Source organism: Lepisosteus platostomus, chromosome 12 (assembly GCF_059453375.1).
Source record: "Lepisosteus platostomus isolate fLepPlt1 chromosome 12, fLepPlt1.hap1, whole genome shotgun sequence".
Lineage (NCBI taxonomy): Eukaryota > Metazoa > Chordata > Actinopteri > Semionotiformes > Lepisosteidae > Lepisosteus > Lepisosteus platostomus.
The window spans coordinates 24,607,363-24,620,953 of record NC_142622.1 but is presented as its reverse complement, the minus strand read 5'-3'; the positions used below and the strand labels follow the sequence as shown (position 1 = coordinate 24,620,953).

The 13,591-nt window shown below is 35.1% G+C and overlaps 1 protein-coding gene across 1 annotated transcript in view; it reads right to left on the bottom strand.

The window, feature by feature from the left end:
- LOC148651334 (ATP-binding cassette sub-family A member 13-like) overlaps nucleotides 1-13,591 on the bottom strand; it is a 123,025-nt gene that overhangs the window by 37,730 nt on the left and 71,704 nt on the right. The window contains 4 exon segments of the mRNA XM_088602304.1: nucleotides 551-660; nucleotides 2,561-2,597; nucleotides 2,599-2,742; nucleotides 11,950-12,203. Of these exon segments, the coding sequence (XP_088458430.1) occupies nucleotides 551-660; nucleotides 2,561-2,597; nucleotides 2,599-2,742; nucleotides 11,950-12,203 (545 nt within the window).

Here is a 13,591-nt window from a genome sequence, read left to right as displayed (position 1 = left end):
TGCCCTTGAGTGCACACAGAAACAAGAGAAAGAAAAACTTTCAGGCTGTCACTGCATCAGTGCCAAGACCCAAGTTACCTGAACTATTTTGCTGATGATCTGTGTCACTAAACTGTATTTAATTATCCTTATTCTCACTCACCGAGCTTGCTGAAACAGCCATTTAAGTTAAATGTTAAATGTCACTTAAGCCTGAAAGATAATGGGTATAATCTGAGATGATCGTCAAAAGTATGATTATATCTTTAATTTTCAATGCTACTAAATTTATTAGGTCATCATGTATTGAGAAAGAAGGCTGGAAACACAACCCATAAAGTGTTTGTTAAAACATTCACACTCTAATTATTTTTTACCTTTATAATCATATACAGTAAAAGTAGATTTTTCACTGATGATGTTTTGAAGATCATGAATATAAGTACATTGCCTGGACAAATCATCTGTATGATATAGTACAGGATCAGAAAGTTTGAACAAAATCAAATTTAAAAGAAAAAATATATTTTAATATTTAAACTAGAAGTTACACTAACTCTATTACTCTTACCCAATATTATTCCTTATTATGGCCTGTCCAGAAGATGGTGCAAGATCTCCTGTCAGCATCTTAAATGTTGTTGTCTTTCCAGCACCATTGATGCCAAGCAGGCAAAAGCACTGTTAAGAATAAGTTTTTTCTTGAAATATGGACAATTCTTTCTCATACACAGTGGAATAGCTTCAGTTAAGGCTATGCTTGAGGACTAATAATCTTTGTACACAGATTACTGCTGCTGGTGGTATTGGTGGACCAGCAGGAAGTACTGCACTCTGGATCAGACTTTTCAAACCACTGTTATGATCAGTGACATTATGTTGTAAGAGCTGCCATCCTTCAGGTGAGATGTTTGATGAAGGTCTTGATTACTTGGACATTAATCATTCCATTGTTGTTAAAAAGAATATGATTGTTAAACTTTTGGTGTCCTGGTTAAAATCTACTTGTATAATCCGGCTTTCCTATTAATTCCACTTGATTCAATTAGGGAAGCAAATTCCCATTTTTCACTGATGATGGGCTGCACGAGTACTGCAGCTTCTGCTCCATGCTGGCAGCCAACTGACATCCAGGTGGGTGCTGCATATAGGGGTATGTGCAGTGGGTCTCCTCATATACTGTATACATATATAACTTTAGGATAAAATAAGCTGTTCAAATATGAATAATTATTAATTCAGTCATAACTATCATTATTATTACCCAGGTGCTTCCAAGTGGCTTATCCAGAGCAGAGTAGTGATGATTTTCATTCTATATATCATCTTAAGAATGAATGCAAAGAGTTATAGTGCCTTTCAAAATTATTCAGACTCTTCCTATGGTGTGAAGGCTTATAACATGAAGATAAGGCACAGTAAATGTCAACAAAAGCTAAAGGGAAAAAGACTGGCTGGCCAAACTAGAGACAAAAATTTAGAAAAAAAAGAAGTTGCAAAGTAGACTCTACAAAGACTTTAATCTATTGTACTTAGATAGTTCTATTGTTCTTATCTTTAGAAAAAAATCTTTGGGGGCGGTGTGGTGGCTCTGTGGCTAAGGATCTGCGCCTGTGGCTGGGAGGTTGCTGGTTCGTATCCTGCGGCCAGCAGAGAAATCCTACTCTGTTGGGCCCCTGAGCAAGGCCCCTCAACCCCAACTGCTCCAGGGGCACCATATACTGTAAATGGCTGACCTGTGCTCTGACCCCAAGCTTCTCTCCCTGTCTGTGTGTCTCATGGAGAGCAAGTTGGGGTATGCAAAAAGACAAATCCCTAATACAAGAAATTGTATATGGCCAATAATGTGATCTTATCTCATCTTAGATAGGACAGTGCTGTGCTGTTTCCTGGGACCAATATTATCTCCAGAAGCATCTGAGATAAAAGTTTTATTAGTTATTGAGGCAGTGTCTCTTATTTGGGATCAGACATTTTTTCTTAAAATGGTAAAGGCACCGACTCTAATCACAAGCTTGGGGCTAGAATCCAAGCTTATATGGTCAGGACTGGGTCATAACACTAATGACTGTGACTGGGATTCCCCAAGCAATAATGCACAGTTGGATAAGGGCCACTGGCGGCAGGGGTATCTCTTCTCCGAGTGTAACCTACAGCTTCCCAGGTGCCTAGCGGCTTGCAGTGATATCAGTGAAGGATGAGCTTTTCCTGCAATTGGTGCTGAAACCCATAGTATACTGTATAAATTACTGCAGAGTATGTAATGTAGTAATCAAAAGACAAATGGCTCAATGGGTGGATAAGTCAGAAGGAACATTTCCTCAAGGTTCCTGTTCAGGCATAGGGGTCATTGTTCTGACTTAGATAATAATGACACAATTGGCGATGTCTAATTTGACCTGTCTGTAACAAATATTTCCTGATTCTAAATAAAGAACAATGATGAGGCTAACCCTGTTAAGATTTTCTTCATAGACATTTTTCATGTGAGATTAATGATGATGATGATGATGCAAGGAAAACAATTAACCAGAACTCCACAACCATGTCCATAGAGTCTTGAAAGATACATTAAATGTACCTCTCCTCTAGAAACACCCAGGCTAATACCATTCACTGAAACTCTGATAATGTTTCTTCAGGTTTCTCAGAACAAGAACATCACTATCCAGCCTTCCGCTGACCCTCTGTCGTTCAGCTTCAACATCCATGTTTTCCACTTCTTCTTCTTCTTCAAGGTCACCAGAAATAACTCCCTTACCTCTGTAACAGATAAACAAAACAACGTTAATAATAATAATAATAATAATAATAATAATAATAATAATAATAATAATAATAACAACAATTTGTTTTAAGGTATCATCATTTTGATAAACAAGTGGCTTTTTTACAGTGAAGCCACTAGCCTGTTTATGTTTTAGAGGGAAGGTCTCTCACAGCTGCATGTACTATAGATGTATACTAAAGCTAGAGATACAGGAACCATATGGAAGAAAAGACAGAAAATAACATTTTGGAAGCAACAGATCTACAAACAGCTAGAGGAAGAATATTATAGCCACATGTATAGACTGTCCTGAAATTGGCAACTCACTGTCTTGGTAAAAGCTTCCTGAGAAAGACTGAAAATGGTGGGGGGACCCTCCTTTGTCCTGGCTGATTTGTGAAGCATTAAGTCATAAGGGAGGTACATAGCAGGACAGACGGATGGTATCCTAGAAATCTAAGCCAGATACAGTAGTTTCCTGGAGATCTAGCCAGAGTGGAATTAACCTGAAAAGTTCCAGCAAATTCAAAAAGAGGGGAGTAATCCCAGAGTCAGCAGTGGGATAAGCCAAATCGGAGCATCCCCAGAAAACCAGTAGCAGGGAGCCAGAATAGGTGGCCAAAGAGAATCCTTTTTCCTGAAACCTCAGCTAGGACTCAGAAGACAGTCTGGACACTTTGGGGATTGGGAGAACATTTTGTCCTCGGATTGGAGAAAAAATATGACTTTGATTTCTCAAGAGATGCTGGCTGTCATTTAATTGACACAATGTACATTATTTATGAGAGCATAATTACTTAAGAAATGCTACAAACAAAAGCAGTTCATTTGGCATAAAATGGGATCACGACCAGGTAATTGATCCCAACATCTCATTCAGCTATTAATAGAAAGAAGCCAAGAAATCAGCTCAGCAACATGACTGGGTAGCTTGTTTTCGACTCCCACTACTGTTTGTGTAAAAAATATTTTCAAGTTTCAATGTATGTCTCTGTAGTTTCCTCTAGTTTCAAGATTCACCGCTTTTTCATAGGTGACTTCATAAAGCTTATCATCTTACATTTGATATATTGTACAGTACATAACTTAATAAAATGTGTATTTCTTCTGCATACACATAATACCTTACTTGTCTACAGTACTTTAAACTACACTGCCAGGTGTTTGCCTAGGCTTATGTTATTCATTTCTTGAGTAACTAGAAAATTTTAGTTTATTCCCAATCTGTTAAATAAGCTCTTCACAAATATGAAAGATAATGAATTTCTGAACCTCTGACAAAAATGGATCAAGTCAATGAGTTCCAAAATCCCAAGACAGTTACTGTTTTGTGTTGTGACAAGAGTTTCATTATATTCATGAAATGCCAGGCCACGTTCTACAATGAATTTTAAAACCTGAGTAATAGGTTTCAGCAGTTCTTGCCAGTATTGTTGCTCCTTATTAGCATGAATTTACAGTGCGGTGTCATATCTTACCACCTCTTGTTGCTTTGTATACCACAGAATTATGGGTATGTTCTGGCAAGTGTTTGTGTTCCCAAACTTTAACAGCACAATGTTTCCCTTCATCAAATCTAGAATCAGAGATACACTTCACACTTCTTCAAGGAGAATATTTTGCATGCAAAGCAAACCAAACATCCCTTTGAAACTGAACATGGCTATAGCTCTCAAACAACTCAATTCTCCATTCTGGAGAGTACATTTTAAAATATTGCCTGGAAGGTGGTTCACTGAATGTGACTACATGTCTCAGAAGTGAATCACTGTGTTACTGCCTATACCATTGACAAAACATAGGGCATACCTGCTTGCAAGTTTTTTACTTTTAGCCTTTCCCCATAACATTCGTATTTTAGCCTACATTACTCATCTTTTGCCCTCATGTGTGTTAGAATTTAAAGAGAGAAAGCAGAACACTAGATATTTTAGTTTGCTTAATTAATGTTGAGTTATTTTAAACCTTCAATAAAATAATTTCACAAAAAGTATAGTCTGACAAAATCACTATCACTTCTCTTTACTTTTGCATATAAACATAACTATAATGTGATTAAAACTGGACTCCAAATTTTAACTGCTTCCCAGAAAATTAACTGTATGGACAAAGTAAGCAGTTATAGACAATGCAAAAGAATGATTTCTCTACATTTGGATTTTAAAACAATCACTCTTACTATGTATATTAAATTAAACTGTTTATTTTCAATATTTTTTTTTCAATAATAATAATTCAATAAATTAAGTAACAGGTAGCATAAACATAAACATTCAGAACTGAATGTGCATACTGTACAGATGCAGTCATTCAGAATGTGTACAGACATAATGCATTGCATCAAGTTTTTTTTTTTAATAACCTGGAGCTGCACTTCACTATTTTGTAAAACCAACAGGTGACTCAATGAATGTTTAGTGTGGGGTATGCAAGTATTCTAGGCTATCACGTGAAATGGCCGGGCTCGATTTTCAATGCTCATCCCCGTAGGGACAATATTTTTCCAATTACAGAATGTAATTTGTATACTGTTTAGACTTGTATTACTTTAATGCGGTATATGACAGTATGTTAAATATTAAATTAATACTAAAAATGAAAGTATGGTTGTTTCACAATGTAAAATTACTCAGTTATATTAATAAGACAGCAAGTATAGTATTTTTAGAACAGTTTTAAAACATTATAGCTTTTTATCTATATAAAGTTTATAAACTTTATATAGATAGAACAAGCATTTCAAAACTTTTCCAAAATAACCTCAGTAAGAGACCAAGTTAAAGACTTTGATGTAGAAAATATTTAAGGTGGAATATTATTGTATACTTTATTTTTTATTTTATTTTTTACAGCTACTCTATTAGTGTTATTATGTATTATATTAATAAATTAATATCATTCATGATGTTCATAGATGTCATACTTCTGTCATTTTTATTTTCAGCTTCCAAAATTTCCCTTTAGTTGCATAATTCCTTATTAATATTTATATAATAAGTGGATTTAAACATTCCCAATAGAGAAACATTAAATTTTAAAATCATTTCACTAACATCTAATGCACCACAAGTGCCACCTATCAATTTTCTTTGACCAATGAATCAGTGTACAGTACTGTGCCACAGTACCACAACTGCAGTAATACAATTTGATGCACATTCATCTGTACAGTAGGTCTCAAAACACATAATTTAAAACTTTCCAACAAGACAGTTAAAGTACAGTTTTTGTGCTAGTTTGATCAAAAGAATAACTGACGCTTACACTGGCCAGCCTTTGTGTTGCCAATTTTAATTTTAACTCTGTTTGCTAGGGATGGTTTAAGACTCCAATATAAAGCCTACAGAGTGATCCTGTAAATTCAGCTGTGCCACTGGGACTTACTGCTATACTGAACAAGCAGCAGAGCTTGGACACAGACCAGCAATCTGCAGGATTTATGTCACATTTTTTTTCTTTCCCTGAAAATAGCTTTAAAAGGATAAGAAAGTTTGGATCCATGTTGATTCAGTGACATTCAGTTATACAGTAAGTACTTGGAAGACAAAAGGATAACTCCATTAGTCACCATTAATACATACCAGGACATAGAAACAACTAGCAACACTTTTCATTGAATATCAACTTATAGCCTACACAAAATCTGTAATTTCATAGTAGTTACTTAAGTACATATAAATAATTACAATATTATTAAGGATAGATTGATATTTTTAACTGTAGATCAAATGATCCACTATGGTTATTTCAAAGGAAATGTGAAATTAGAAAAATAATAAAAATCACATTTTTACTCTTGAATGCATAAGTGTAACTGAGTAGGTACAGTATATACTGTACTTATTTACAAAATAATTACCATATAAATACTGTATTCTGTAATTGGATTTTTTTTTAAGAAAAGGCTAATATTATTCCATATCTTGCTGGCCACTAAAGGGTTTTGCATGCCATTTTAATCTTTCTATTTTAGTTTTCTGCCATCTAAAGGCAAAGTCACATAATCTGAATAGCCAAACAATCAAGAGTATCTCCGGATACTTTTTGTACTCCCTGGGGAGATCTATCTCAGTGAAATAATATTCAAGCAGAGCCTATTCAATCAAAACAGCCTGTCAAAACAAGTTTTATGAGATTTTTTTTTGCCAGTCACTTAACATGTAAATGTATTTCAATGCGTATGCAAGCGGATCATGGGAGCCATTAAATCAAAGATTATGGCACTGTCTTACTTTTACTTTATAATGGATATAGCTGTATTCTGAGGTTGACTTACTGCAGCCAAACTAAGACAATAGTTTATTACTTGGAAAACTATTTTTGTTTTGTGTATTGCCTTGATATTTTAACATATTTAAAACACAAAGAGGCCACTGATTACTTTTAACTAAAAGCTAATTGATATGAATACAATATCTGAAGTACTTGTTAAATGCAGAAAACCTTCATCGTAATACAATAGCTCTTTTTGTTTTTCCTAAAAATGTAGAACATCTAGTTTAAAACTTTCAAAAACATAAAAATCTTTGTGGTTTCAGAAATGTTTGAATGGTAGAGTGGAAATGATCAAAAACATGATAATATGACAATAACTATTATAATATACAGTATAATACTGTAATAATTATACTGTACAGTACATAAAAATAATGTACAGTATATATACATCAATGTTATTACGTTAAGGAACAAGTAAAGGTTTCTTCCATGCTGAAAAGAGAAAAGAGGTTATTTTGTTCATATCTGTAAATGCAAGCTAAATTTAATTTGATGTGTACTGTAGTACTAAATATCATTAGCAATTTTTCTAATAAGAAAAGAAATAAGAAAAAGAAAATGGATACAAAGTAAAAGTAATTTCCAGCATGTTCTCTGATATAGTTATACTGACCAAGAAATCTTGGAAGTTCAAAAATCAAATTTTATGTAAGTGTATACCTTCCTGAATACAAGCAATATAAAGTCTGTGAGGCAAAACAAAATACTATTACAGCCTGAATAATTTCTGAAAAGTACCTTTAGGTTTACCGCGCTAATAAATATAGATACAGATATGGATAATGGATATTCTGTGCCCCTTTAAGTGGGAAATTACCTTTGCTCCTCTTCTAATGTCCTAGAGAAATGAATGATCTGGCAAGAGAGCCTGAAATTGATGTTCAGCTTTCTTAACAGCCAAGCCGCATAGGAAATGCAGGTTTTTTTATATAAAAATTAAGAAAAAATACCAAACCAGCAAAATATATTTTCTTGCTTATTTATCTCTTTCTATTTCCTGTCTTGAGAGACACTATCTTTCAGTTATAAAAATGTATTTCAAGCATAAAACGAAGACTATTGTACGTATGGAATATTATTATTTTATGTTTATTGTAATTCAATATTACTTTAGGGGCAGAAAACTATATTAATGCATTACAAACATTAACTCTGTATTGTGAACTACTGTGGCATTAGAGAACAAAGAAAAGCTACTCATATTTTACTAAATGTGATTTAATTCTCCTGAACTACTGTACCGAAATAAGCAGTAATTTTACAACTTGTTACAGAAATAGAAAAACTATTTTGGGGGATGGCAAAACAAAAGAAACCTGACAAACATGCATTGCAAATTAGAAATAGAGAACACAGAACTTTCTAACTTCTTATTTAATAAAACATTTATTTCAGACTATATAAGACTGTGAAAGCTTAGGGATTTGGTGAGAATCAAACCTCTATATGGTAGCAAAATGTCTCATGTGTTGGGGTAAAGTCAGCTGAGTGTGACCTTTGGTGTCAACCAAGTTCCTGCAGGACTGAGTGAACTGTGTCTTCTATTTGGTACTAAAAGCCTATTGATTACCTTTCAGATTCACCTTTCTGAAATAATAGAAACAGCTAGCACAGCATGTTCCTGATGGTATGCATATGAAACTTTAATGTTGGCAAAAGTCAGTGAAGGGAATTCAGGACAAAAGTAAGGGTTGAAAAAGAATGGGAATGGTGTAAATTGTGAGAAATCTTGATATTTTATGCATAAAACTGGTAAAAATGCAATTTTAGCAATATCCATCTAACTGAAATGAGTGAAAAAGTGTGCATCTGATATAAACAAGTTAAAAACATACAGTACAGATGGTAATGAAACAAAGCAACTGAAGAAACCAAAATATAAAAACTTTATGCTCACCATTTGTTTCAGGATTCAGGACTTTTTTTAACTACATGTGCCCGGCAGGGATTTAAATTAATTAAATGGAGTTTTGGCAGATAAGATTATGATTCAATTATTTAAGACGTCTTTTTATATTTATTGGGGGTTTGTGATAAAACATGCTGTAGGTGAACTGTATTAAATTAAACATTCCATCTGTCACAGAAAGAAAGTCACTCAAGATCAATATAGAAATTAAAGTACAAAATAATGCTGTCAATGCTTTTTTACAAAGTTAGTACTTAACATTTTTTTCTATATAGGTAGAATCAGACTATTCTGATATATCTGTACATACTAATAACAAATGTAGGCATATTCAAAAGATACTCAAAAGATACTGAGGTCGCTCAGTGGTGTGGCTGGGTCTCAGTACCAGGCCTTAGGTGTCACGATTGTAATCCCACCCCCTTAAGGGCGCTCCCGCTCTTTCACAGTTTAGTTCATTTTGTGGACCTGCTCCCTTTTCCAGCCTCCCTCCAAAAGCCAGATGCTCATTCTGTTCCGGGCTCTGTATTGGAACATGGACGCCCGGAGGCCCGCCTACCACCAAGTCGTCCTACGTCTGCGGCTCGAAGGCATTGGCCTCCTATCAGCGTCCTGAACCAGCCGAGTCCGGGACCTAGAGCGCCTGGTCCTGTTACCCCTTTTTTGTTTCCCGTCCTTGCACAGGATCCCGTTCTGGCTTTTAACTGTGTTTTGTTTCATCTCCTCCTGCATTTCCTCGGTTTAGGACTTTTGGACTTCGCCCCGTTTTTTTCCTGGATGCCCTTTGGACTGTTTGCCTGGACCACACCCCCCTGAGCACCTTCGTCACGTCCCCCTGTTCGTCTACCAGCCCAGTTCCTCGTCTCCTCACCGTGAAAGACGCTTCGTAACATTAGGCCTGTCTGATGTGGAATGTGCATGTACTGCTTGTGTTGGAATCCATTTTTGCTGGGTGTACCTCTTACCTCCCACCTACCATATATAACCTGGCTAGTATTTAGTACTTAACCTAGATATTAAATCAGGGTTATTATATATTTTAATTTATATTAATATTCAGCTACTTAAAACAAGTAACCAGTAGGAAACTTGCTATAGTTGATACTTAGTCCTTTATGTGACCTGCCCGTGTCTGCAGATTACAGCAGCTGCATAACCTGTCCTTGTCCGTTGACCATCATAGTTGCTGGTTCTTAAAATTCTATATTAGCCATCCCCAACTCCAGCACATTGTCCTCTGCCATATTCTTCTGGGTCTCACTGATTTCTGTCTTGTGTTATCTGGCTTTTATCTGGGGGCTGTGATCAACAAACAATCTATTCATTTTCAACACATGCCCCAACAACTATATTCTCATACAGTTTAATTTCAAAAATGTGTTTTGTGCAGTGAATTTTCTCTGCATTAGTTTTTTGGTCTTTTTAAGTAATTCTTAATATTTTCTAAGGCATTAGAAATGCATATAGTTTCTTGATATCTCTCCTGGTAAGATGCCAAGTTTCACTTCTCTCTGTAGATACAGTATGATAATAATAATCACCTTGTATTAGGTACATTCAGTTTCATCTAGAGAAAGATGTTTTTAAGTAGCGAAATATTTTTAAGCTTTATAAAAGCAGCCTTTGTCTTTCCAATCTTTATTCTTTCCTCTAAGGAACTGATACCATATTGGCAGGGGGTAGTGATATGTTAACATTTCAACTTCTGATCATAAATATTGATTTCCGAAAAAATCAAGATCTGAATTCACCCCATTTCAGGTCACATTTAAAGTTTTCCATACTGCCAATAATTGATTAATAACATGAACATGAAGGGAAATAAGCAGCCCTGTCAAATCATTGATTCGTTACTTTTTTTGTTCTAGTCACCTATTTTCATCTTCCCCTGAGTTTTGATGACTTCTCCTCTTTTGTCCCATTTGTGGAATTGTACTAAAGTTAAACCCATAACTAGCAAACTGCTTCAGAACAGTAAAAACTGTTTGAGTGCAATGCCACAAAGTGAGTTGCCAACTATATGCGTGATCTGTGATTGTAAATACAGTATAAATAGGCTCATTGCTGGTTAATCCAGCCATTGTCAGAAATCTGCTTATTCTGCTTATCCCTTGTAACAGTTGAGGTGTCCTGGAACCTATCCTAATTAATGTCAGCATTAATTTTATATTCAATAATGACAAGCTTTATTAAATGTGAATTTCAAATGTTTAATTGTTTTTTTTATTCTTCACTGAGAGTTGTGGTGTGGCAAAATATTTCTTGCCATTATTAAATTATTTTCTTTGGGTATTAAAGCTGTTGGCTATAATTGTTCACCTCGATTTGTCAGCAGCTATTCAGCCATACCTCTGGGTCTTTAAAGATATCAAGCAGATCCTGAAAGTTACACTTTCAGTAGTTACTTTCATATATATCCCAAAGCTCAGCTCTGCAGCTGTGTTCCAGCTGCAGAACAGGTCTGCAACCCACCACCACGATCCTTCAGAAGATTTAAATGTACAGTCAGATGAAAATCCACCTGATCTCCTTAGTGGTCCAGATGGTGGGATTCAATTAAATATTTAGGGACTAATATCTACAGTCATCCGTGAATAAGTTTGGAGTCTAAAATGTTTTTTTGCAAAGATTTCTTTTTTTTACTGATTCCAGAAGGAAAGGGGTAAATTTTTTTATTATAGATTAGTACAAATGCCTTCTTTGCAATTCCTTGTAAAATAATGCTATTGTGTCACCTTAGCTTTTGTCTTGACATCTGTCTCTGGATTGGAGATGAAAGCGATTTAAGATCCTGCAACGTACCTTCACATTTAGTAACAGAATTGACAGCTTTTTCAAACAGAATTATTTAAGTGTTTCCTCAAAGTAGAAAAGGTTATGAATATACTGTAAATTTTCATCTGATGACAAATACATAAGAATGATAAATAGTACATATTTGTCATTGGAAAATAGTGAATTAAAATTAAATTTTATTAAATCTACAAAATGCATTAAGCAAACAGAAACTAACCTTTGATGCCAGTGAAAGTCCCAGTTCAGCCAAAGATGTAGTAAAAGAAATAAGCAGCCTTGAGTCACCATGGAAATTAAGTTCCAGCCCAAAACGTCCATGTGAAATGGGCTGATATAGGAGTCAATTCCAAAGTGGTGTGTCAGGTCAAACTTCATCTGATTATAAGACAGTTCAATCAGCCCTTGCCCAAGGCAGAACTGGGGGAAGATGAAAAATGCCCACCGAAGAGTATTATACATGTTGTGCAAACTCTGTAGGCAAAACATGGAAAAACAAAAGAAGATATGAGAATAATGAGTAGTTGTCACGTTTGTACTAAAATATAGTGCTGAGGAAACTCAAGTCTTAATTATGAAATTGCTGATTATTAGCCATAGGAAGGATGGGTAAGAGAGGTGTTTTTCCTCCAAATATCACCCAATCTTATCAAGAGAAACAGATGATAATAATACAATTAAAATAATAAGGAAAGACACAGGAGAAGTTGAATTTCGTGGATTAACAATAAGTTACACAGTTAATGGATGGATGGACAAATAAAAAAACGATGTTTTACTTTATAAAACTGAAATAGTCATCTATCCATCCATTTTCTAACTGGCTTATCCAATACAATTACTGTACGTAGGGGCCGGCATGCAATGAGAAAAAGGCACCATACACCCTGAACAGGATGCCAATCCATTGTAGGGCAAAAACAAAATATAAAAAAAAACAAAATGGAAGTATTTATATGCACGTCTAGGGGAATTAGATAAACATTTACCAGTTATAATAAAAAATGTTCTGATTTTTATAAGAGTAAAATTACTCCTTAGCACAATTAGAAAAAGGACAAACTGAAATCTGTAGATGGTTTGACTTACAGTGGGCAATTTTTTCTGCAGCACTTATTGCAAATTTATTGTATTAGATCACAGCCTGTTCTTCTTTATTTAAGAAACCCACCAATTGTTTTGAATTCAAAGACTATTTATAATTGCCTTCATGTAGAACTAGGGTAACTAACAGCTGGAAACCAATAGGTTATAATGTCAGTAGGAACAATCCTGGGCAGCATGAAGGTGCAGTGGTTTGCATTTGAACCCAGGGCCTTGCAACACTGGGGTCCTGGGCTCAAATGTGCATGGAGTTTGCATGTTATCCCTGTGTTTGCGTCGGTTTCGTGCAGGTGCTCCACTTTCCACCCACAGTCCAAAAACATACTGATAAGTTAATTGGATTCTGAGAACATTGATGATCCTTGTGTGCGTGTGTGTGTCTGTGTGTGCCCATTGCTTGCCAGGATAGGCTCAAGCTCCCCTGTGATCCTGAATTGGATGAAGAGGTTATAAAATTGATGGAAAAAAACAATCCTATTAGACACTCAACCATTGCACTAAGAATACTTCTTTTGAAGATGAAACAAAATCACCAAAGAGCAGATCAAAGCAATGTTAACACTCACAGCCACCTGAATATTCCATATACTGTATCTGATATAGAATGAGGGCACATCATAGAATATGCTGCACCTTTGGAAAAATGGAGTAGTATGGTGCAGTTAAGATTAACTAACACATACTAACACAGTACGGAAACAATGCTCAAAATTATGTTCTATTAATTTGTTTTCATTTTGTAACAATAAAAGAAAAGT